The sequence below is a fragment of the Sceloporus undulatus genome, chromosome 1, assembly GCF_019175285.1.
Source record: "Sceloporus undulatus isolate JIND9_A2432 ecotype Alabama chromosome 1, SceUnd_v1.1, whole genome shotgun sequence".
Lineage (NCBI taxonomy): Eukaryota > Metazoa > Chordata > Lepidosauria > Squamata > Phrynosomatidae > Sceloporus > Sceloporus undulatus.
The window spans coordinates 169,658,870-169,684,540 of NC_056522.1; the positions used below are offsets into that span (position 1 = coordinate 169,658,870).

Sequence of the window (25,671 nt, forward strand, 5' to 3'; positions counted from 1 at the left end):
ATTATTATCTTTTCCTCCTTCCACCCTCACCTCACCATCAGGTTATTCATTAACTGGGATAGCTGAAACAACAACCTAACCTCTGATCAACGAGACATTTTTTTTTTACAATTGAAACATAGAAGAATGGAAGGTTCCTAGGGGGGTGGGCAAAAGGAGTCACTTGAGATCCTGTTTCTTTCTTTCTGGCACATTAGGTAAAAATGCACTGCAACAACTTTCTCATTTTGAAATGTTGGCGTCTTGACACCAATCTGTCAGTCCATCCCAAGTACTGGGAAAATATTTACAGTGTAAATGGGCAATGTGTTGCAAGTAATGTTCTCTCTGTGCTCACATCAGTCATTGTCTGGTATTGGATTGAAATAACCCCAGTAGCACATGGTGTTTTTGATTCTGTGACAGTGTTGACTAGTGGAGATGTTGCTTACAATTATTATGTATGTATTAACTCCTCATTTGGGTCATCTGGGTGACCTACACATTAGATTAAATTTCTAGCATGGAGTTGAATCTCACTTTCTTTTCAATGTACAAGTTAACACAAACATTCAAAATGGGACTACGGTATGCTATCTTAGATCTCCCCCTCCTTCCAGCTGCAGCCTCTCCCAGTTCACCACCGTTCCCATATTGGGGCTAAAAGAAACCCTATTAGTATCCTGGAGAGATGTGCATGTGCATTGTTCATGTGGTTCACAGTGAAGATGGAAAAAAATGTGGGTGGAGGGGTCTCCCTTACACAGACACCATATTCCTAATGCAGATTATCCCTTCCTTGCACACTTATTTGGAAGTAACCAGTGAAGTTCAGCTGTATACTATTTAACATGATATGTAGTTTAAGCCTTGAGGCAAGTCTGTGCACCATTATCAGCACATTCTGTGTCGTGGCTCTTTCTGTGTCATCTCAGCATGAATGAATCCCAGGTGTAGTTCATGTTTGTGATGGAATTATGTTTGCATATCTGTTCTTCTATCTGTACAGTGCCTCAACTGTTGCACAGCTTCTCGTCCCATTGGGTTTTTGAACAATCACTTTGGGATTGCTTCCAAAAGGTTCTGCTTTTCTATTAGAACATATTTGTTTTTCCCTTCAACTCTTTCCTTCTCTCATCTCTTCATTATTGCACACTTGTTCTGTGTGGAACAATTTCTCTTGTCCAAAATATTGACCCTTTGCTCACAAGCATCCAGGCCAGGGAAATCCCTGATCGCAGTAGTGGGCAGTTTTACTTTTCTTACATTTGGTTTGATTATTTCCACATACATATCTGTCATCAACAGAGGATGTGTGGGCCTCCAGATGTTGTCGGACTGCAATTCTCCTTCAGCCCTCTCTATTGGCTATTCTGACAAGTGTTGTGATAGAGCGTGTATGCAGTGGTTAGAGATCTTTCCTCATCTTCCCACTGCCGCCGCCACTGCACTGCCGGTCTCTTTCTCCTCCCTCCTCCTCCCTTTTCTTTCTCTTCCCACTTTTTTTGGCGAATGTCTTCAGAGGAGGTTTGCCTCTGAGGCTGAGAGAGTGTAGCTTCTGCTGTGCCACAGCCTCTTCTTCCTTCCGCCTCTCCTCTCATGCCACTGCTGCACTGCTGCCTCTTCCTCCTTCCTCCTCTTCCTTGCCCACTTCACTGCCACTGCATTCCTCCTATTCCTCCTTCCTTGTCCTCTTCGTTGCCCCCCTCACTGCCACCTCTGCATCCCTCCTATTCCTCCTTCCTCCTCTTCCTCGCCCCCTCTTGCCACCGCCACCACCATGCCCCTCCTCCTTCTCCAGTGTGAGCGGCAAGGGCCAATTTGATCAGGGTAAACATAGTGGGAACTATGAACTTGATCGATTTGGTGTGGCATCACTGAGGAGACCCTGGTTCTCCTTGATGCAAAAATGTAAGTGTGAATGGGCCCTTAGTAACAGTCACATATTTTGCTACACTTGCTCCAATTCCCCAAGTGTTAGAGAGTTCCAGGAACAAAAAATTTGTTCAGGCTTTTGAAAATGAAAGTCTTGCAGCATTTTGTAATATTGAGTTTATTTTAAAATGTGTGTATTGGGTGTAAGGAAAAGTAGACGGCATAAGCACTTCAACAAAGCCAGTTCTACTGCCTCACATCTTATCTCCAGAGAGTTGTTAAGCTAGAGTTTATTAACATATAGAGCCCTAGCTGGTTTGTCTCTGACTTTAAGTGCATTCTGTCTCCTGAAATGCTTTGGTTGTTTTCTATTAAATCCTAGCTTGCCCCTTTCTTCTGGCTAATGGCAGAAAATAAGGATGAGTCATCTTTTTTCCTTATTTTTCATTTTCATTTTTCCCATTACAAATATCCCTAAACTTATAGATATAGCACACACACAACATTCAAATCCCTCTTTGTCCCCCCCATCTTAGTTCAGTTAATACAGTATGTCACTATCACTGTAAATCTAATTCGTCTAGTATCAATAAAAGGGTTGTATATCGCTCTTAACACTCAAAATACACTTTTCCAGGGGGAAAAAGTTCAATCAGAATGTGGGTTAAATGTTAAGTAATAAAGAGTTTCAAATGTCTTCTTTCTGTTTGATTTTTCCTCTTGATAATCTTTAAAAAAAAAACAATATGCTATTGACCACACTCAGTTTATCCACTTTTGTACTGAAAGAGCCTCTAGTACTTTCTATGAGTTCAGTATTTTTAATTCTGCAGGAGCTAACTGAAATGCTATAAGATTTTTATTTGGCAATCTTTAATTTTCATTTTCAAATATGGAAATTAACTTTATAATTTACTCTTTGACCTAACATTTTACTTATCCAATGTAATATTTTTACAGACAAACTAACTATTTGGGGGCAGATAGCCACATATGTTGCCAGTCTCCTATTTTATCACAGCCTCTCTGGTATAGTTTGACAGCTCATTATTACCCATATACTGTATATCCAACTATAAATCAACCTCATATATAAGTCAAGGGCAGGTTTTAGGGCCAAAATTATGGATTTTTATATGATCTGTGGATAAGCCAGGAGTAAAAGCTAGATGCATAACCAAAGGGTGTATATGATAAAGCAAAGGAAAACAGCGCCAAAGAACTTACAACATTCTAGCGGGCTTAACTATTTGTTCTCAACCCAAAGGCTGGAGGGATGAGGAGGAACCTACAGTAAACTGTGACTGTGTGATGTGTAGTGGAGGCAACCAGGCACAGGCAGGGCTAAGAAAACACACAAGTGTCAAAAAGGATGAAAAGACACAGGAAAGAAAATGGCAATTATGTTAGCAGTGATTATAGCTTTTAACTTTAATGTGATAACTTTGCCTGACAACCATACACAAATGTCTTATTCAGATCCTTCAAAACTCGATTCCTCTTGACATTCTTTTGAGAAGTGTCAAAGAGCTGTCACTTTCCCACTCCAGCATTCACAAAGGTCAGAAGCAGCACTCTGGCAGAAAGCAAAGGGGGGTTATGCTTCTCTTAGGTCAGTGATTCCCAAACTATGGTCCTCCAGGTGGTTTTGGATTTCAGAAACTTCAGTCATCTTGGCCAATGGGCTGGGATTCCAAGAGCCAAAGTCCAAAACACCTGGAAGGCCAGAGTTTGGGAATCACTGTTCTAGGTGCTCCTGGGATGGGAAAGTTCATGCATTTCATCATTCTGCTCACAGAAGAGTATGATTCCATAATATATTATAATTTCTAGACATATTCATGTGTATATACAATCATTTTGTAATGTTTGAGGGGCTAGTAGTACCATTTATTTTATTTTATTTTTATTTAGGTATTTATATCCCGCCCTTCAGCCCTAATGGCTCTCAGGGCGGCTTACAATTATTTTTAATCAGACAGTTCCCTGCCCTCAGGCTTACAATCTAAAAGACATGAAACAAAAGGAGAAGGGAATGGTGGAGGGAAAGGGGATGAGGTCCAGTGGTTCTTCTCTCCCTCTGAGGCCTGGACCAAGGCAGATGGATTGGAGGGAGGGCTCTTCCTTCTTCCAGGCTAATCCTGATGGAACTGGACTTGCCTGGGGAGCTCCCTCTCATTAATTTATGAATATATATATATATATATATATATATATATATATATATATATTACCCAAGCTGGTCTAATATAAATTTTGGAATCAATGATAACCCTTGGATGACCCCTGGCCAGACTCCAAGCCTGTCCGCCATTATTGGCAAAGCGAGAGGACCGGTACACCTCCCCTAGGGGAACAGTCACATTAACATCTTAGAAGGTCTGGGAAGTCGCATGAAGGGATTATCTTATGCCAAGAAGAGTAAAATATTTGCCTTCCCTGAAGCTATCACCCCTCCTCGAGTCTGTTGTCCGAACGACTTAAGTCCTAGATATTATCAGATCCAGACATCCAGGTGAAAGAAAGCAATTAAACACCTTTGTTCCAATCACTAAAACTCTCTGCCCTCAGACGAGATTTCGCCCTTAAAAGGTCCCAACTTTGGCTGCTCAGCGCGCCATTTGCAAGGTCTACTTACTCCACGTCAGTCGGACCTCTGTTCTGGTAGCCGGCATTTCTGCTCACTCCCAGGTTGCGGAGCAGACTTATCTCACTGTCCAACATCCCATTCGCTTCCCGGAGGGAAATTTACATTCTGGTAAGCATCACCCTTAGTAACGCCTGAAATCTGTTCCTATTTTCCAACCCTAATTTTCCTGAGTCCTGAGTGTGTGTGTGAGTGTATGCGCAACGCATGTGTTTTCCCCCTATTTCAATAAATTAGACATCTAGTTATTAATATCCGTCTCAGCTTTATTTATTGGGATCCCCTGGTCTACTTCGTATACATATCAGGAGGGCGATCTTGGTGGGCTCTTGTGGCCAGCCCCCTCTTGCAATATTTGGACTAATAACAACATAATAAAATTCCCCTACGGACCCTTGGCTATATATATATATATTAGCCTGGGCAGATACTATTTTATAGGATGGTGTTGTCCAGAATGAATCCCATTGTTTCTCTGATGTTTATCACACTGAAGTTATTGGAGCTAAGATCAGGGGTGACTGCAGGTTGAATTATGCGAATTGACGTTATAACGTAAGTGTTTTATCACCTGGTTGCCCTTCCGTTGCCCTTCTGAATCGAAGGGGAATCGAATCCAAGGAAACTCACGTGATGCGGATTCAGGCAAAGCGGAGTGAGTGCACATTGTATTACCACACCAGTGCATACCATGCAGATTCAACTATTCAAATTGGGACCCTTGCGCATGCTCAGTGGGGCTCTGAACACATCTTGAACCTTTGCACTTCCGGGGTGAAGAAGGGAGCCTGGTTCCACTTTCACAGGAATGACAGATTCCCCTTTTTTCTTCCTCCCTTCTATTTTCCCATCCCTGGCACCCAAATTCGAAGGGGTACTCCCTGTCAGAGCCCCCATCCATTTCAGCCTCATCTACATCTATTCTCCTGTCATTCTCCTCATCTATTTCAGCCACATCTCTCCTTCCCTTTGTAACAGTTGCCTTCTCTTAGGTTGCATCCACACTGGGGAGATAATCTGGTTTAACTCCACTTTAACTGTCCTGGCTTAGTGCTATGGAATTCTGGGAACTGTAGTGTCCTGAGACATTGAGCCTTCTCTGCCAGAGAGCTCTGGTGCCTCAGCAGACTAATAACTTAAATTATTATTGTTGTTATTATTATTATTTTAAAATTAGTTATTATTATTATTATTATTATTATTATTATTTTAAAATAATATATTATTATTTTAAAAACAAATTATTATTATTATGGGAGTTGGAGTTTGTTGTGGGGTCCTTGGCTCGAGGGGATGGAATTCTGGGAGTTCCATCTCTCCCTCCAGCCTCCTGTTTCATTTCCTTCACATGTGTTATCTGGATTGAAATCCCTTTCCTCTGCATCTGCATTAGGAAATAATCCAGTTTGACTTCACTTTAACTGTCCTGGCTCAGTGCTATGGAATTCTGGGAACTGCAGTGTCCTGAGACATTGAGCCTTCTCTGCCAGAGAGCTCTGGTGCCTCAGCAAACTAATAACTTAAATTATTATTGTTACTATTATTTTAAAAATTAGTTATTATTAATATTATTATTTTAAAATAATAAATTATTATTATTCAAATAAATTATTATTATAATTATTATGGGAGCTGGAGTTTGTTGTGGGGTCCTTGGCTCAAGGCTATGGAATTCTGGGAGTTCCATCTCTCCCTCCAGCCTCCTGTTTCTTCACCATCAGATCTGTCATCTGGACCTACCATCCATCCTTAGCCTCACGTGAATGATAGGGAATGTCACCTATCTCTAAATGCCCTCTGCTTCATCCGAATGTATCACCCACTGGCAAAGTTGTTGTTGTTGTTGTTATTTTGCAGTGAAATAATTCTAATAATAATAATAATAATAAATTTCTTTCACTGCAAAATAGTGCAGAAACTGCAGTTCTCCTTAGAAGTAAATCCTGCTTCCACCTTGGCCCCACTTTGGAGGAAGTCCTCCCCCACCACCAAAGAGTCCTTTAGAAACTTTACTAACCCCACTCTCTCTCTTTGCCCCCCTTTTCCTTTTCTCTCTCCCCCCCATCTCCCCCCTCCTCGCCAGCATGTCTCCTGACCATGTTAAAACGTGAATGCATTCATTCAGGGGGGAGCACTGGAAGCAAATGGGGCAAAATTGCAGCATGGCATCATGGGAAATGTGCAACCCAGGAGTTTTGCGGTGGTGTACCAGAGCACAAGCAAACTGGCATTCCACACCAGACTAATACGCAGTGGATTTGAAGCGAGCCTCAGTGTGAATCCTGTCAACTCACTTATTTAGCGAACTCTCCAAAATGAGGAGCCAGTAAAGATTCAGTTTGGAAGCCCTACAGGAGGGGCTCCCATTAAAAGCAACCAGGTGTGAAAATACATGAACATTATGATGTGAATTCGCATCACTCAATCCGCACTCACCCTGGTTTTGAGCAGGAAAAACCCCGTTTGATAAACGCCTCTGTTTGTCTGATTCCCATTCCCATTCCAATCTCAGTGCTTTAGATTTTAAAATTTATCTTCTTATAATATTTAATATAAACTTGAAAGCTGCCTAATTGTTTTATTTTTACTACTACCACAATATGTCTCAGCATTAGAAATCTTGGGAGACCTTTGGTCAGTTTAGTAAGAAAAGAGTTGATTTGTAGCCAGGTACAGTCTATTGGTTTAAATTTATTCTAAAATATATCTAATTGCATAGGTTTACCATTTTTAAATAAATCCTTTATTCCTTTATTTATTTATTTTATATTTCTTTGTCTCTCCTCCTCTTAAAAAGGGATGTCGAGGTGATGGTGACAGAATTTTTTTTTTTAAAAGAATGATTTAAACCATATTTCAAACGTCTGTCAAGTAGATTTTTTAAAATATGAAATATATCCATGTTGTGTTCTTTTAATGCCATCTCATTTGACATGTGAATGTAATACATAAATCAATATTATTCAAATGTGGTGGTTCCTGAGCCATTGGCTGACAGCTCCTGGAGAGTTTTTAAGAAAGAAATAAACATACCAAGCGGGCACAAATATGGTGCCAGTCCCCGGCACTTTGAGGGAAAAGTAATTGCCAGCTTCCACATCAAATAGCCTGAGTAGCACTGACATAGATACTCTCATTGGCTGGAGAAAGAATGTCCAAAAGCAACAGGAAGGCAACAGAGGGAGTACAGACTGTCTTGATCCTTGATCCTGGATTTGCAGTGAGTGTTTATGAAGAAGTGACAGCAATGAGCAAATGGGGCCACCAGAACGCTTTGTCAGTTAACTAATTTCTTCTTATCTCTTTGTCCCAGGGCCCCTTTTTGTTCCTTCTATGGGCCTCCAGCCAAGGGAGCTGTCTGGATGTTGTGATGTGTACTCTTTCCCATCCCCATCTCATGTGGTACAATCAGAAGCACGCTTCTGAGCAATGTGTGTGTAAATGGGTACAATAAGATTCTAGCTACTGTGCATGTCCTATTCCTACCAATGAGTGGCTGTTTCATTTCAGCTTGTACCACAGGTACTCCCACAATGGTGGGTGCTCTGTTATTGCCAGTGTTCTGACAGCTGTGAGTTACACATGGTGGTGGTATCAGTGGCAGTGGATGATGGGTAGGGTGTATCAGGGTGCATTTCCAGTGCTCTAAGTGGACTGGCTTCTCAACACTTCAGCCCATGACTGGAGGGATCTGGTGATGTTGCCATGAATAATTCTGACACTGTTCTTGTCCTGTTTTGCATTACAGTGGGCCCTCCATATTCGCTGTGGTTAGGGCACAGGACCCCTGTGAAAGTGAGAAAACTGTAAATAACAAAACACTGTTTTTTTTAACTGAGAGGACACCTCTCTAAGAATCTCTAGGCCCTCCAGTGCAGGTCTGTGGTAAACATCTGCCAGAAGAATTCCATTGGAAGACCTACAAAAACACTAGGACAAGTGTTTTTTCTAGGAAGCTCTAGGTCCTCCAGTGCAACATCTGGTGAATGTTGACCATACAGTCAAGCTGGGGGACCTAGATATTCCTAGGGAGAACATATTAATCAAATCTGTGAATAGTCAGATCCTCAAAAATAAAAGCCGCAAATGTAGAGGGCTGACTGTATTTCTTCCTTCTGTTTCCAAGCAGGGTGTGCACATCGGAATGCAATGTGTAGAAAAAGAACACACTGGCATAACAGCATTGTTATCGTATTCTTCAGTTGTAATTAGTGTCTAGGCTGCCTGCAATCCTTCACAAATTCTGTTTGATGTAGGTTCCATTGAATTTAGTAGGATTACTTCTGAGTAAATATGTGAAGGATCAAAGTAACAGTTATCACTGTTGTGAAATGAAGTATCAGATGACAACATTCCAGCTCTAGTTCAGCCACGTGACTAGTGTCTCTTTGCTGGCCACCTATAAGAAAAACCAACATGTGTAACATAATTAAACAAAATAATAATGCAGCTCTGAAATAATACATGTGAATAAAAATACAAACAAAGAACCAGCATAGTTTGATGGTTTGAGCACTGAACTATGACTCTGGAGACCAGGATTCAAATCCCTGCTTAGCCACAGAGAACCACTTTGGCAATTCTGGGTAAGTCATACCCTCTCAGCCTCAGAACAGGGCGAAGGAAAAAAGCTTCTGAACACCTTAGGGTCTCCATAAGTCAAAAATGACTTGAAGGCACATAACAATAACAAACTACAACAATCAAACACGTGGAGACAAAGAATCTCACCCACAAATCTATTCCCTTTTCCTCCTATTTTCTTGATTTCCACATCCTAATTTAAGAGGAAAAGGGCTTACTGCTATGATAGTTAAAACGTTGGGAGTCAGAAAAAGACAATCCACTGCAGATCACTTTTGAGAGCTAACAGAAAATCCTGAACCTCTTTCTAGTCACCCTGCTGAAATAAAGAGCTCTCCTAGAGAAAGCATAGTAGTTCAAGGGCATCAGTTGAATAATATGATAGTTCAGGCAAGGAAGAGAGCCCAGAGCTGACAGGACTGGAGTAAGATGCTCCTTCTCCCAAACAAGTATTTCAGACCTGCATAGTCTATCCTGGGTTTTTCTGTCTTTTCATATTGGGTCAAAGTTGATATGTAAAGTATTTTTTGGAAGAGGTGCTCCCTCAAGTGGTAAAAGGTGTCACCTTGCTTAGTTATTAGGCAGAAAGACAAGAGTCAGTTTAATGCAGAGGAACCTTATGCACTGGTTACCTTTGCTTGCCAGATGCTGTAGAAGTCTACAAACCTTGGGGTAGTCCAAGCACTCCATGGGGTGGCACACTTGGAAGAAAGAGCATGTAATTACATTTATACATTAATACCAAGGAATTAGTTTTATGCCTGCAATGCACCCTTGCTTTTTCTTACTAGCTTGCTAGGCATCTATATGAGCTCAGAATTGCAGTGACCAATAATTAATTTTCAAAGTGTAACAGTGGCTTTCACAAAAGTTGAGATCTCAGCCAACACCTGGAATCTGGCTAGGCAATTGAATCAAGCTAGCCAGAATGAGATGTTAATTGCTTTCTTAATATTAAAAATATATTTATCATTCATGTTACATATTCTATTTTAATCATCTGTTATGAGCAATGTGAAAACAAAAATGAATTGGAAAACTTGTTAAGAAAGTATTAAAAAGATGAATCAGTAAGTAACCACAGAAATGCAAATCAGTATTTGCAGTGTACCATTGTAAACTGTTGAGTTACCTTTGTATTGCAGTAACTGGAATGGGCAAATTATGGACATCAGATGGGAATCCTCCTAGTTGTGTACCAAGGTTAGGTTGCATGACTGAAGGCCACATGGAAAAGCCAACCTGAGATGGAATAGCTGCTATCCCAGGAGAAGAGTAATGATGATGGTGTACTGTTGATGGCCGTGACTTCTCAGCTCTTACCAAAACAGGGGCAGTAAACTGCACATAGTTCAGAAAGAAGAGCATACATTTAGCATTCCCAGATTACCAGGGAAGGCAAACTTGAATTCCTGATATTATTCAGTTTGCTGTGTTGCTGCTTAAGAACTTTGTATTTTAAGCTTACAAACAACTAAATCCAGTTCCCACTGCAAAACAAAACAACAAGAAAACTATAAACAATTAAGTTTCCTTATTGTAAGACCTGTTAAGTGTTTTTCTTCTTATGCTTTATACTTAAGATTGAAAGTTCTAGCAAATTTGGGTACTTTGGGTCCAGCTTTCATCTTTGAACTTTCTGATTATCAGAATGCATACACTGTACTACTACTACCACCCTTTACTAAGGGTACCCTTAGTACTTTTACTACAGATAGTATGTATAATAATATACATAGCTTAGCAGCCAGTAGACTATGTTCCCAAGACTCTGGTGGACTATAACACAGGACTGAGGGATCTCTACTTTAATTAATTAGTCATCAAATTAATATAAGACTGTTGTCATAGTTGGTATATTTTGCCTGATGAATCAAACTCTACTGTCAAAGATCTAGATCTGAATTTCCAGCTTCTCAACTGCCATCTGCTAGTATTTGATGACTTATAAAAACAAATTTACCTGCTGCCCATGTTGAAGCATAGGACCTCCATGCCCACTAGCTGGTGAATGAACAGGTGGTGGTAGAGATTTCAGCATCATGTTCTGCATAATGATCTGGTGCATCTGTGCATTTTGCATTAGCATCATCTCCACCATATCTGGAGATAAGGATGGAAGACAACATCAAGAGGCCATTTCTTGTTGTCTACAGAGATTACAGTGGAAAGTAAGGGGTGAAGCAGCCTATAAAGCACAGGTACACTAGGTTGGCACCCCCTGACCACTGGCAGTGCTACCCATAAAGACTGCACCACCAACAATTTCCTGCAGACTTACTGATTATCTAGGCTGTGGGTAGGCAGGAGTAGTGGCACAGAAACAGCAGTCTCAGTGCTGACTGCTGTTTTCCATCTCATACGAGGGAGAAGAGAAAGCTTTCATCTCTACACCTACCCACACATCTAGGGTTGCCATATCCCGCCGGGGGGCGGGACTTTCCCGGGTTTGGACCGGTCTTCACGGTCCCACCCCGGTTTGGCCTTTGTTCTGGCCCCCACCCCTGGGCACTGCTGAAGGAGGCTAAGGGCCGGCTGTGGCTGCGCGGCCACTCCTGAGGCCCTCGCGTGGGGCCTCTGGCCTCTCGTGTGGTCGCGCGGGGCCTTTGGCCTCTCATGGGGCCTTTGGCCTCTCGCAGGGCCTTTGGCCTCTCGCACGCTTACGTGGGGCCTCTCACACGCCCGCGGGGGGCCACTCACGGGGGGCCTCTGGTGCGCTCACGTGGGGCCGCTCATGCAGCCGTCGCTGTGGCCACCACCAGCACCACACCCTTTGCTGGCTGTCAGGAGGAAGAGGTCAGGAGGAGGCGGGCAAGGGGGGGCAAGTGGCGGGCATGAGGGGCAAGCGAGGGCCAGCGGCAGGCATGGGGGAGCAAGAGGGGGAAGCGGGGGCAAGAGGGGGCAATTATCTATAGAAGCCTCAGAAACATGCATTTATTATCATTTTTTTAAAAATCAGCAAATTTTTTCATGTGTTCTCCATTTTTGTTTAAAAAAAAGTGTCCTCCATTTGAAATTTTTGTCCTACATTTGTCCTGGTTTGGAGGTCCTGACTTATGGCAACCCTACACACATACCAATGATCCATGGGGATCTCAGTGGACAGGAGGGCAAGATTTAAACCTCATCTGCCCTGCTGACATATATGTCAGGGTGGTGTAAGAATGTGTATGAGTGTGTCTGTGCATGTACCTCACACTGATCTAGCACAGGATGGTCTTGGAAATTGATAAGTGTCTGTGTCTTTGTTCTAAATACTGTTTTTAGGCTGGTCTTTTCAAGTAATATTAGTTCAGCAGTATTGGCTGTGAATTTTATTCTGTAGAAAGATAAGGATGGCCCCATACAGACAGTCCAAAATAAAGCTGCTTGGGGTCACTTTAAAGGTATGCTGTTTCAATGATGCATGCATCCTAAGAGTCTGGAAGCTGCGTCAAAGCCACGTTCCAGTCCTAAGGACTGGAGCACAGCTTTGGCGCAGCTTCCGGACTCTCAAGATGCATGCATCATTGAAACAGCATATCTCCAAAGTGACCCAAAGCAGCTTTATTTTGGCCTGTCTGTATGGGGCCGATACTATGTGAGTAGCTTGGTTAATGACTGGTAAATGTCCAACTGCACAGCAGTGGGAAATAGAAATACACGTATAGAGGTTTGATTCACCATAACGCACTGTGGACAATACAACCTGGATTATAAGATCACAAGTGGCAAAATTAACCATCCACTATATGGCAAAACATTTGCAAAAAGCTTAATTTCTCTCTGTATTATGTTCTTTCTAACAGCCAAGCAAGATGTAATGGGGAAAACATAAAAGTGCTATTATATCCATTCAAAGAATACAATCGGTCAACACAGATTCCCTCCCCCCCCCCCCCCCCCAACAAGTAGGAAAGATGGAGCTTTTCCACTCTGCCTGATCATAGTCAGAGACACCAGAAACCCATACCTTTATTATATTTTTAAGCTGAAAATGTTTCTTTTTTTTAAAAAAAATAATTTTATTAAATACCAGACATCAACAAGACAATACAAATGGAAACAAACACATACACATTATACAATATACATACATGTAAAACAATAAAATACAATACATCACAGAACTGTGATTATTCAATACTTATTTGAATCATATATTTGAATATATAGAATATGTTACAAAAGAAGACGGGATCGCTGTCTGAAAGCTATCCCGTCTTCAGTTCCCTCTGTTTCTCAGGATGGCTTGGAGAGCAAATCAACCATTCCACAGAACCTCACTCTGCTCCTTTGCAATGCCAGGTCGGTAAAAAACAAGACCCATATCATCCAGGACCTCCTCTGGCTGAAGATTGCCGACCTGGCTTGCTTCACCGAGGACCTGGCTGGGAGAGGACTAGCACTGCCATATGGGCGCAGGCCCTCCCCAGCTGTTTACTCTGTCAGTGAGCAGGTGAGGGGAAGTGCGGCGGTGGGGGGGGGCGGAGTGGCTACTAATTATAAGAACCATCTGACCTTGGCCAGGATACTGTCTGGAACACAGTCCATTTCGAGTGTATGTACCTTAGCCTGAAGCCCAGGATAGTTTGGGATTTTGCTAGTCTACCGCCACCCCATTGTCTGGCAGACTCCCTTGACCGAGCTGACACAGCTGGTCTCTGAGCTGCTGTTGGAGACCCCCAGCCTCTAGTTTTGGGGACTTTAACATTCCGCTCGAGACCAGTTTAACAGGTGCAGCTCAAAGAGTTCATGAGAACCATGACAACATGTGGCCTATCCCATTGGTCAAAGGGCCCACACATTGTGCAGGTCCTACACTCGATGCGCGTCTTCAGCGGAACAGGAATATCCATGGTGCGGAGGTGGTAAGTACCTCCGCATTCGTCATGCGGACAGATCATTTCCTGGTCCAGACGAAACTTAGAGCCAATATCTGCCCCCCCGGGGGGCGGGACCCATTAATGGTCTGCCCTCGAGGCTGATGGAGCCCATTGGATTCCACACCATCCTTAGGGTTTAATGGTTGGGATGACAGCCCGGTGATCGGCCGATGCTCTGGTCCATACCGTGAACACCAATTCTTACCAGGGCTATCGACACGATCGCTCCCAAGCGCCCTTGCCATCCCGCCCCAAATCGGGGGCCCTGGTTCACACCAGAGCTGAGGAAGATGAAGCGGTTTGTGCCGACGGTAGAGCACAGGGTGGCGGGACTCGCCTCTTATCCGACAGACTCGCCATAGGCATTTCTTCGTTCCTAAGTGACGGGCAATACGTGCCGCGAAGAGAGAGAGCCTTCTCTCTGCACGTATTGCGTCTGCAGAGTCCCATCCAGCAGAGCTTTTAAGGTGGTGAGGGAAATGACGCAGGTGACCCCTGCGCCAAATCCCTACTTAAACCCGATGCACGGCCTGCTCGTGACGCGTTTTAACAACTTCTCTGCGACAAAAATCTCTCAGATAAGAGCCGACTTAGATGCCACCGTTTTGAAACAGAGTTGACAGGCGAGGCGTCCAGTGACTCCGCCGATGTGTCATACTGGATCAGCTCCATCTGTGATAGTACTGATGACGTGGACAAGCTGCTTGTTAAGGTGAGGAAGACAACCTTGCCCTCTTGCCCCTGCCCATCATGCTGGCCGTCCGGGGGGGGGGGATGCATTTGATGAGTTCCTCACGGATATCTAGTGCATCCTTCAGGGACGGACATGTTCCATCTTTTTTAAAGGAAGCGGCGTCGGTTAGGCCACTCCTGAAAAAACCTTCCGTGGACCCCCTGGATATAGAGGAATTATAGGCCGGTGTCATTGCTGCCATTTTGGCAAGGTGATCGAAGGAGGCGTTGCCCTTCAGCTCCAAGCTGTCTTGGTGAAGCGATTATCTAGACCCTTTCAAACTGGCTTTAGGCCGGATTTTTGGGTTGAGACTGCCATGGTTGCCTTGACCGACGATCTGCGTCTGAGCATTGACAGGGAGATGTGTGACCCTGTTGTGCTCTTAGACCTCTCCGTGGGCTTTTGATACTATAGATCATGGCATCCTCTTGGACCGCCTGAGGGGTTAGGTATTCGGGGGCAACTGCTTTGCAGTGGTTCCGGTCCTTCCTCTCGGGCAGGTCTCAGAGGGTGCTACTCGGGGACTGTAGCTCCAGTAAAGAGGTACCTCACTTGTGGGTTCCTCAGGGCGGGCTGTTTTTGTCCCCGATGTTATTTAACCTCTATATGAAGCCGCTGGGTGAGATAATACGGAGTTATGGTGCTGGGTTTTATCAGTACGCTGATGACACCCAAATCTATTTCTCCGTATCTCGTTCGTCGGCCTCGAATTTCCGATGGCATCTCTTCTCTCAATGAATGTCTTCCGGCGGTAACTGTATGGGCTGATGAGGAAAAAAACAGATTGAAAACTGAATCCAGACAAGACGGAGGTGCTCATGGTAGCGGCCCCGAAACCAAAGAATTGGTGTTGCAACCTCCACTTCCTGGATTGGGTCACACTCTCCTCCAGCGACTTTGTTCGCAGTCTGGGGTGCTCCTTGACTCGTCGCTCCTGATGACAATCAGGTAAATGCCGACGTGTCAGGAGTGTCTGTTATCAGCTTCGGCTGATACGCCAGCTGCGCCCTTTTCTGGCAGTAAGGGATCTCGGGACGGTTTGCACACGCTGGTAACCTCACGCTCTGACTTCTGTAATGCACTCTACATGGGGCTACCCCTGTGCTTGACTCGGAATTCAGCTGGTTCAAAACATGGCAGCCAGGCTTGTGTCAGGTACATCTGGAGGACCACATTACTCTGGTTTTGAGGTCCCTCCCTGGCTGCCTATCAGCTTCCGGGCCCAGTACAAGGTGTTGGTTATCACCTTTTAAAGCCCTAATGGCTGGGTCCAAGCTATCTTGGGACCGCCTCCTCCGCACCTCCTCCCCGCCACTCTCCGGTCCTCTGGGAGGACCTACTACAGACCTCTAAAATCTAGGCTTGCAGCGACCTCCCAGAGGGCGTTCTCTGCTGTCGCCCCCAAACTGCTGGAACGACCTGCAAATGAGATCCGTCAGATAACATCATTGACAGCTTTAAAAAAGCGGTCAAGCGGATCTCTCCGGCAGGCCCTTTCCAGATTAACCATCTCGGCCCAGGTTCCCAGGTTCCCTGTCCCTATTCCTCCCGTGGCCCCCCATTAGTGTGGTTGAGATCAACAGAGGGATATCAGGGTTTTTAGTTTTAAATTGCTGTTTTTATGCTTGATATTGTGTTTTAATATGTTATACTGTTTAATCCTGTATTAAGGGGGGGAGGGATATAAAGTGATTTTAATTGTCATATTTTATATTTTACTGTTGTTTGCCAGAGGGCGTTTTACAAATAAATATTATATTATTATTATTATTATTATTATTATTATTAGAATACTTCCGAATCTTCGATGTTACCTCTACCAAATCAAAGCATAATATTATAAATCCCATATTTCTGAAAAAAAAATTCTTATAGAACTACATAATCTCTAATCATGTTTAATTGTTTTATATTGCTTTGAACGTAATATCTTATATCACTATTAACTATATACTTAACTAAAATATAACAACATATCATAACCTATCATAAGCAAACAAATCTTATATATAAGGTTAATTAAAGCTCCAACCTAGTTTCTGATAGTATTTTCTAACACATTCACAATCACTAATTGTATTATTTGTGGAATTGTTTTTCATAAGTGAGGTCAAGATATCCATATCCATATTTTCTCTAAGTTTCACCAACCAATCTTTTTTCATAGGTACTTGATTATTCCTCCAATATCTTGCAAGCAAAATCCTTGCGGTTGTTACCATATATAATAATATTCTTTTGATATTATTATGTAATTTATTCTCTATAATATTTAATAAGAAAATTTCACATTTTAAAGAAACGTTAGCTTGCAGTATTTTCGAAATTAAGTTACAAATATTAACCCAGTACTCTTTTACTTTCGGACATTCCCACCAACAATGATAGAAATTAGCATCTGAGTCACCACATTTCCAACAAGCACTTGACTTAGTTTTGTAAATAAGATTCAATTTCTTGAGTGTAAGGTACCAATGGTACAGCATTTTAAAATAATTTTCTTTTAGATTTTGACAAAGAGTGAATCTATTTGTTAATTTCCACAAACATTTCCAGGTTTCTAAATATATTGGTTTACCTATGTCTCTTGCCCATCTTATCATTACATGTTTTATCTCTTCTGATTCCAAATCACGTCCTTTCAATACTTTATAAAATTTCGAAATATTTGACCCTTTTTTTATCAAAAAAAAGATTCCATCCAGCTCATTACTTTCTTCTCCTATCCCTGGTTCTTTACGATCTTGGTTAAATCTTGAATATAGTTGATTGTAAGAGAACCAGCTTACATTTTTATTGATCTCTTGTAACTGTTCTAATGGTTCCATCTTAAGTTTCCAACATGTACCATCAAATTCCTTTATAGATAGATCATTGTAATTTAGCCATTTTTCCTTACCATCTCTAGTACTATGGGATAACGTCTCATAGGAAGAGACCCACATTGGTATATTTCTATAGAATTGTTTCTTAATTTTGTTCCAGACGCTGAATAGGGCACGACGAATAAAATGATGTTCAAAATTTCTGTCAGTTCTTACTTTGTTGTCTCACATATAGCCATGAAAACCATATCGCATATTATTCTTTTCTAAACATAGAATCCGATCATTATCAAGCTTAACCCAATCTTCAATCCATTTTAAGCATGAGGCATGGTAACACAGTTTAATATTTGGTAAAGCCCACCCTCTGTTATTCTTATCATCTGTTAAAAGTTTCCAGCTTATCCTTGCTTTTTTGCCCTGCCAAAGAAATTGAGATAATACTTTTTGCCATTTATCCAAGTATTTATCATTGGAGATAATAGGGAGATTTTGAAATAAAAATAAAATTCTCTGAAGTACATTCATTACAGATGCCCTCTCCAATAACGAGAGATGTAATTTCGCCCATTTCTCTAAATCTTTTTTTAAGTCTTTCCACAATTCTTAATAGTTATTAATCAAAAGATCAATATTTCTTTTAGTAATAGTCACTCCTAAGTATTTAATCTTCCTCACAATTTTAAGTCCATATACTTTCTGAATTTCAAAAAATATTTCAAACTGAATCTAGTTTGACCCTAAAATAGGTTGCTAAACCAGGTCCTGAGCTGTTAACAAAGGAGGAAAGCTGTCAAGATCATTGTGCTCATCATAGAAGTTTATCGCATGGGGGAAAAAACGTCTTCCGATGCGTTCTAACGAGCACGAGTGCGGACATGCACGGAGCGTGATGGGAACCTGATGGGTCCCAGAATGCTAGTTTACTGCCCGGCAGAACACCGCCGTCGCTGCCGGGCGTTCCCATCGGGTTCCCAATGTGTTCCAGGGGGTGCCATTCTGGGAACGCTTGTAAACTAGCATTCTGGGACCCATCGGGTTCCCATCACGCTCCGTGCGTGCCCGCACTCATTAGAACGCATCGGGGGACTTTTTCCCCCCATGTGATAAACTTCATACTTGATGATGCTGAAGTAAAGGTCAGAAGGGACCCTGGATCTTCCCTTCCTGCCCCTTGCCAAAGCAGCATATTGCAAATGTGGTGGCAACAACATCTTTAGTGCTCCCACAATGTTTACTTGGGAACCAGTCCCAGTATAGTCATTCAAGATTACTCCCAGGAAAATATATAGGACTATAGTTTTAGCATGGTGGTGCTTACCTTCTTTAATACTCCCAGAACGAGGGGCTGGGAAAGGCTGTGGAGGTGGAATTTGAGCAATGAGAGGTGGATGCTGAGGTATTTGTTGAATAATAGTTGCTGGTTGTTGAGGCAACTTGGAAAGGGAAGAAGGCAAACAGATTAGTCAGTGACTCAATGGCAGTAGCTAAAATCCTACACTTGGAGATGTTCAGTAGTAAACAAACATATTAAACTAACATTTTGCATATCCTCCCACCCTGAGGCCCTGTCATCAATAACAGAACAATACACAGATTAACATGGGAATCTCTCCTGCCTTCCCAGGGTCACACAGTGTGTGTGTGTGTGTGTGTGTGTGTGTGTGTGTGTGTGTGTCCACTCTCTTCCAGGTCAGCATTCTCTGAAGATGCCAGCCACAGATGCTGGTGAAACATCAGGAATAAACTCTTCCAGAACATGGCCACACAGCCCGTGAAACCTACAAAAAACTATGGAAGCCGGCCATGAAAGCCTTTGACTTCACATAACAAATGACAAAGAACAACTAATCTAGTCTAATTCATTTTGATATGCAGAAATATAGAGATGAATAATTTCATGTCACAAAGACATACATTTGAATCCTACATGTTATTCCTAACTAAGTGGACCCATTGAATCAATTGTTGAACAATGTGTAAACACGTAGATAAATTCCATTAATGGAGTGAGTTTGCTCTAATTGGAACTAACAGTAGGTTTCAGGCCATGATGTTTGCAGTCTGAGCTGTTCAAGATACTGCCGCTGAGACCGTTTTTTGTTTTATTTTGATTTTTTTAAGGGAGAAAGGAAGAAAACCCAAAGTCTAGCAGTACCTTCAAAGCTCTGCTGTTGTTGGCTTGCTGTGAATGGACTGATTGTATTGCTATACAGTTTGTCAAATATATAATTTGTGCTTATGGATTGTTTTCCTTATTAAGAGTTCATTAATATGAATTTTCCCCTTGACAGAATTGATATAATATGAGGCACTTACTGTCTGCTGGATAATCCTTGGTTGTTCAGGTACAGCAGGAGGAGGAGGAGGAGGAGGAGGAGGAGGAGGAGGAGGAGGAGGAGGAAGATGAGGAGCTTGGTAGACATGTTCTGGTCTGATGTGTATTCTTTGGATTCTCGGCAATCCATGTGGTAGTGAAAATTCATCCAAAAGATTTTGATCCTACAATACCACACACAGACACATCTAATATTCCCATGTGAATACATTTGCTATAGGCAACCCTGCTGTGATAAGATAGCAGTGTTCCCCCCTCCTCCCAAAAAAATGAGCACTGTCCTGCTAGGCATTCATGAAAAACTGATCATTTAACTTTTCATTAAATAAAAAAAAACCAAAACTCCTGTCCAGGAATTTATGAAGGAAGAACAGGATTAATTTGTAAAACTGCTGTACAGGATTCTAATTTTGACAGAAGGAAGGGCACTGCAGGGACTATTTAACCTTTTCAGATCACAGTCCCAGTATAGTCTATTTCACTCTGAATGTGCTATTAGCAGAAATACAAGTATTTATTTTCCCCCAGTGCAGGACAAATAGCTTCTTTATAGGGTATTTAGAAGGGAAATAATTATTTCCTCACCACTAAACTTCTTATTAAATCTGAAACCAACTACACAGGAGTCAGGAACACAGCCATGTTAGTCTCAAAGGTGCTACAAAATCCCTTTGCATACTTATTTCCCAGACTAACATGGCTATATTTTTTTACTCCTATGTAGTTGAACCTCCTCAAGAATTATCAAGAATGTCTTTACAGATTAAGCACTAAGGACTTTTTCACACGGAGACCTATGTGCTTAAATCCCAAAAATGGTTAAAGTGCTGGCATCCCGGAAAAGCAAGCCCATTTGCTAATGTTTATCACACACACAGCATAACAAGGGGTTAAAGGCACATTACTTAGGGTCCAATGTGAACTTGAGTATCAAAAGGAGACAAACAAATCCCTGTTGCCAGCTTGTGAAAGACCTGTTGTTCACATGTTCCAAGCTGTCATTCCATAATTAAACACTTGGGCCTCGAATTGCCAACCTTCTGATCTTCTGATCATCAGAAGTGGCATTTTAACCAATAAGCCACTGCATCCCATGAGTACACAGGTAATTAATTAAACATTATACAGGTAATTAAATACTGGAGCAATACATTTAATGAATTACTTTTTAAAACTAACATTCAGAGCTCTAGCTTCATCAAGCACACAAGTGCTCCAAATGCTGCCAAGATTATTGTTTCCTCACTGTTGATTGCCATAGAGAAACTACTATCGAGTGAGTTCTACCTCCCTTATAGCCCCTTTCAGATGCATGCTATATGTACTGTATTCAATGTAATGTGAAGTTTAGTCCTGAGTTTCACTTGATGCAGCTCAGCCAAGTCTTATGAATGCCTTCATACACAACTGTACTGAGAACTCAGATATTTGAGCTCAGATATTCTCAAAAGTTCTGATTAATTCCTGTTATTCTGGAAACTGTTATACAGTGCTACCTCGGGTTACGAAATTAATTCGTTCCGCCGCGGCGTTCGTAACCCGATACATTTCGCAACCCGAAAAAGGCTTTTCCGAAGCGCGGCTAGCGGCTGGAAAGCTGCTAGCCGCGCTTCGCATTTGAATTTCGCGCCAAAAAAACTTTCGTAACCCGAAAAAAATATCGTAACCCGGAACAGTTTTTTCCTATGTAACTTTTTCGTATCCCGGAAATTTCATAACGCGATCAATTCGTATCCCGGGGTACCACTGTACATTCCTATGCATCTTTGTGCTGGAGTATGTCCTGTTATGTCACTCTGCAATAAGTGTATATAAGATTGCATCCTGTGTGGTTTTTCAAGATTTTTTTTGGGGGGGGGATTTGTAAGCATTGCCTAGATCATACCCTGAGCTGCTGCAGAAGATCTTTTTTTCGTTTCAATGCACTTTGTAAAGCATAACCATGGCCATCATAGTTTCCTGCAAAAAATAATTGGGAAAAAATCCTTTGATTCACTGGTGATTTCAACTGTTTTTTTAAACAAAATACAGAAAGGATGGAAGGATGCAGAGTAAGAAAGGAAGACAACAAAGGAGAAAAAAGGGTAACATGTTGAAGGCTGAGTTAGATAAGAAGAGGGGTGCATGGGAGAATCAACAAAGTCATTATGTAATTTCATTTAATAACATCTGATATTTGTCCACACCAGCATCTTTACTTCTGTATCATTTGGATTATTACTCTTTGTGCCCATATAAATCTTCCCTTCATGTTTGTTCTGGACCAGGACTACAGTGTGTGGTTGCTTTGTGGAAGGGAGGTGCAGAAGGCCAGTTTCCCTCCATATACACACAGCAATTTTAAATTGTATATTACTGGATTTAATGAGAAATTCACTTGCCTGGGAACAGATGTGGAAGGAGAATATTTAACTGCATTTAAATGACAAAAACAAACTAGTTTTAAACTATAGATTTCCTGCATGGCAGGGGGTTGGACGGACTGGATGGCCCTTGTGATCTCTTCCAACTCTACGATTCTATGATTCTATAGCTTAGGGTACAAGTTCTAAACAACTGTGTATAATGGCCACCTGATGGCCATTTTTACTAGACTGGCTTTCTTTCCTCTCCCTCCCCCCACCCCAAATAATAATGGTCTGGCAAAATTGTATGCATTTGAACCTCCTTTGATAGTGTACTAAATAATCAAGCACTAAGAAATACTAAGATGTGGCCACTAAACACTCCTATCTGAAAAATAGTTCTGGGGTCCTTGGCAGAGATGACTGTGACAAAATCCTTAGGTCAGATACAGCCATTTTAACAACTTGAGTGCAGTTGAGGTGGACTAAAAAGTACATGGGTACTTGTGTGGGTGACTGTCAGATAACACAGGTAAAAAGCTTTGAACAAGCTCGACTACAAGCTGAAGCATCACAATATTAAAACTTTTTTCTTTAACTGATGTGCCATATAAGCATGTGTCTGCTGAAGAAAACAAACTTTCATTTCTATAGAACAGGTCTGTCTAGAGCTGGTCCAACCATCAAGTGAAAGTTATTTCAGATATTATAGGACCAGCTCCATGCACACAGCTGTTTTCATTTTCTAGATCAGTGCTGCCCAAAAGGATGATGCCAGTCTCTGAGAAATTGGCTACTAGTCCTTGACAAGTTTCCAGGAAAGAAAGAACCAGTTGTAGCCAAAGGCTACAAATATCGTGCCAATCCCTGGCATGTTGTGGTCAGGATTGCCAGTCCTACACATCAGATAGTTTATGAAGATCCGTTCTGTTTTTCCTTAGCCCTAGGTAGAATAGCATATAGTCATGAATGTTGAAAGTTACAGATTTACAAGTTACAATATCTTGGAGTGGGTACTGGTTCTTCCATCTGCCTCAGTGCCAAACACTTCAACCTTGGTAGCTTCTACATCCCATTGTAATCAATAAATACTGAAGATTGGTCTGGTCTTCAATTTTTCATCAGGTACTTACAGGATTTTAAAATTAATTTTTATAGACCTTCAGGTTACTGCTTATTCCTTACCCCAGAATCTCTGTTACACCTTAATCTTTCCTTACAATCCACTACTAAGTTGTCTAATATGAAATAAAGTAACTACAAATATAGAGTTAGCATGGTGCAGTTATTTGATCTACTGCGTAACCTTGGGCAAGTTACATTCTCTCATCCTCAGAGGAAGCCAAAGGTCAACCTTCTCTGAACAATTCCTGCCAAGAAATGCCCATGGTAGGTTCACCTTAAGATTGTTGTAAGTCAAAACGACTTGAAGACACACAACTACTACAAACATACATACTGCCATGTATGTCACTGTGTCTCTGTAGGTACATGGACAGCACACCGTAAGTCCCCTGACAGAATAAGCTCAGGAAGGGATTTAAGAAAGTAAAAGATTTTATTTAAAGGTTTCTCTTTGGAAATCCTAGATAATATTTGATGAAAAAATGGAAGACTAGGCCAGTCTTCAATATTTTTTGATTACAATGAGATGTAATGGAGTATAATCTAGATGGGATTAATTTCAGTTTGGGTTTGTTTGTTTTTTGGCATAGTGCACCCCTTGAGAGTCATTCCTCACTTGTCCATTCCCAAACAAATTTGAAACAGCTTTAAATGCTTACTTGTTGCAGAGAAAGGAGATTCAAAATTATCTGAGTTTTCAAATTCGTTTTCGAGTTTCTGTGAATCAAAGCAATGTGAGGTTTAATGAAAAGCCAGGGAATCAAACTTTGAAATTCAACAAGTGCTTTCAAAGTATTGGATATGTGTGGGGGGAGACAAAAAAAAGTACACAGTATATAAAAATGAGCTTAAAGTTGGTATCGTAAATGTGGCTGCAATCCTCCCTGTGCAAACAATTTGTGGAGTGGGGCTAGGAGTCCGCAGGCGGCATATCCTTCCCAGGCAGCACCGCAGTTCATTGGTCATCAGGTGGGTTGGTCTATGCCAGCATCCAGACCCATGGTTTGGGCCAACCCAGTTTTTATCAGCTATGTTCAATAAAATTGTGACCTTTCTTCTTCCAGTTTGTTGTCCTATGTTTCTTTCTGGGTTGGCAATGCACCCCTGCCTCTGCAAAATACACTTAAGAACTCCTGGCCATTGAATGATGGAGAATGAATTTTAGCAACAGTAGAACACACAGGATCCAACTAGAGTGGCCATCAATTAAATTCTATGCTGCAGGGATATTATTAACTTTCAGTAAGTATTTCAAGGGCACGCAATGTCCTAAGGCCAGTTTTATCAATCAGGTTAGCTTGCTGAGAATATGGGCACTATGAGCCTGCAGGAAAATATTTTCACTTCTTCCCTATCACAAAACTCCAAGTGATTTTAGATGCACCTTCAGCTTTCTAAATGTGGAGGCTGCCAACTTTGGTGACAGTGTGGGTAGTGAATATACTTTGGATTTAGGGAAATCTCCAAGATGCTGAAGCTTGGCTAACAAACAGGTCTAAGCATCTCAGCCTAAACAGCTGAAGCAACAGTACTGTTTCATATCTTGGGCTGAAGCAGATATGAGTTGTACCACAGCAAAAAGTATTCTTGTTCTAGCTCCTTCTCTGCTCTCCCCAATTCTGGCTGCATGTGTCTTTTCCTTTCTTTCCTGACTCTTTATTTTTTTCACTCTCTTCCCTTCTCCTTCCATTTCTCACAGAAGAATACCACACTGCATTCTCAGAACGTTTTGAGAACCTGATGAGAACGGAACACATTTGAATATACCGCACGAATGTGTTCCCATCGGGTTCCAAATGTGTTCCACATGTGTTCCAGGGAGGGTACAGATTAGATGTGTTCCCAGCGAGCTGTAACGTGATGAGAACGTTCCAACAGAGGTCTGTGCGGTATACTTATCCGTTCTCAAATCCGTTCTCTCATTCCTCCGTCTCCGGATTGGCTGAAAGAATGACAGGCAGGGAGGCAGGGAGGCGAGCGACTGCAGTGAAGGAAGGTGTGTGTGGGTGTGTGTGGGTGTGAGGGGGGAAAGAAGGAGGGAGGGAAGGAAGGAAAAAGGGAGGAAAGGTGGGACAAGGGAGAGAAGAGGAAAGGAGGGAAAGAGAGAGAAAGAGAGAGGGAAAGAGGGGACCAGGGCAGAGAGCAAGAGGGAGAGGGTCTGGCTGCTTCTGCAGGGGGCCTCTGGTGTCATGTCCAGCGGGGCTCCTGTGCTGTCAGCATGCAGGAGGCAGGGTTACCAGGGATGCCCAGGACCTTCTCCTCCTTCCCTCCAGGAGGGAACCCACAAAAGCTCCTCTGTTTGGAGCACCACACAAAAGCAAGCAAACAACTCCCAGAATTCCATAGCAAAGAGCC

At 42.1% G+C, this 25,671-nt stretch overlaps 1 protein-coding gene across 1 annotated transcript in view; it reads right to left on the reverse strand.

The window, feature by feature from the left end:
- Window positions 1–7,430: 7,430 nt before the first annotated feature.
- C1H21orf58 (chromosome 1 C21orf58 homolog) overlaps window positions 7,431–25,671 on the reverse strand; it is a 21,699-nt gene continuing 3,458 nt past the window's right edge. Inside the window, exons 2-9 of the mRNA XM_042457846.1 lie at window positions 23,976–24,033; window positions 21,732–21,805; window positions 19,828–20,010; window positions 18,830–18,944; window positions 11,049–11,188; window positions 10,218–10,426; window positions 9,718–9,786; window positions 7,431–8,900 (exon numbers count right to left, since the gene is read on the reverse strand). Of these exons, the coding sequence (XP_042313780.1) occupies window positions 9,744–9,786; window positions 10,218–10,426; window positions 11,049–11,188; window positions 18,830–18,944; window positions 19,828–20,010; window positions 21,732–21,805; window positions 23,976–24,033 (822 nt within the window). The 3' untranslated portion in view covers window positions 7,431–8,900; window positions 9,718–9,743. The remainder of the gene's footprint in view (window positions 8,901–9,717; window positions 9,787–10,217; window positions 10,427–11,048; window positions 11,189–18,829; window positions 18,945–19,827; window positions 20,011–21,731; window positions 21,806–23,975; window positions 24,034–25,671) is intronic.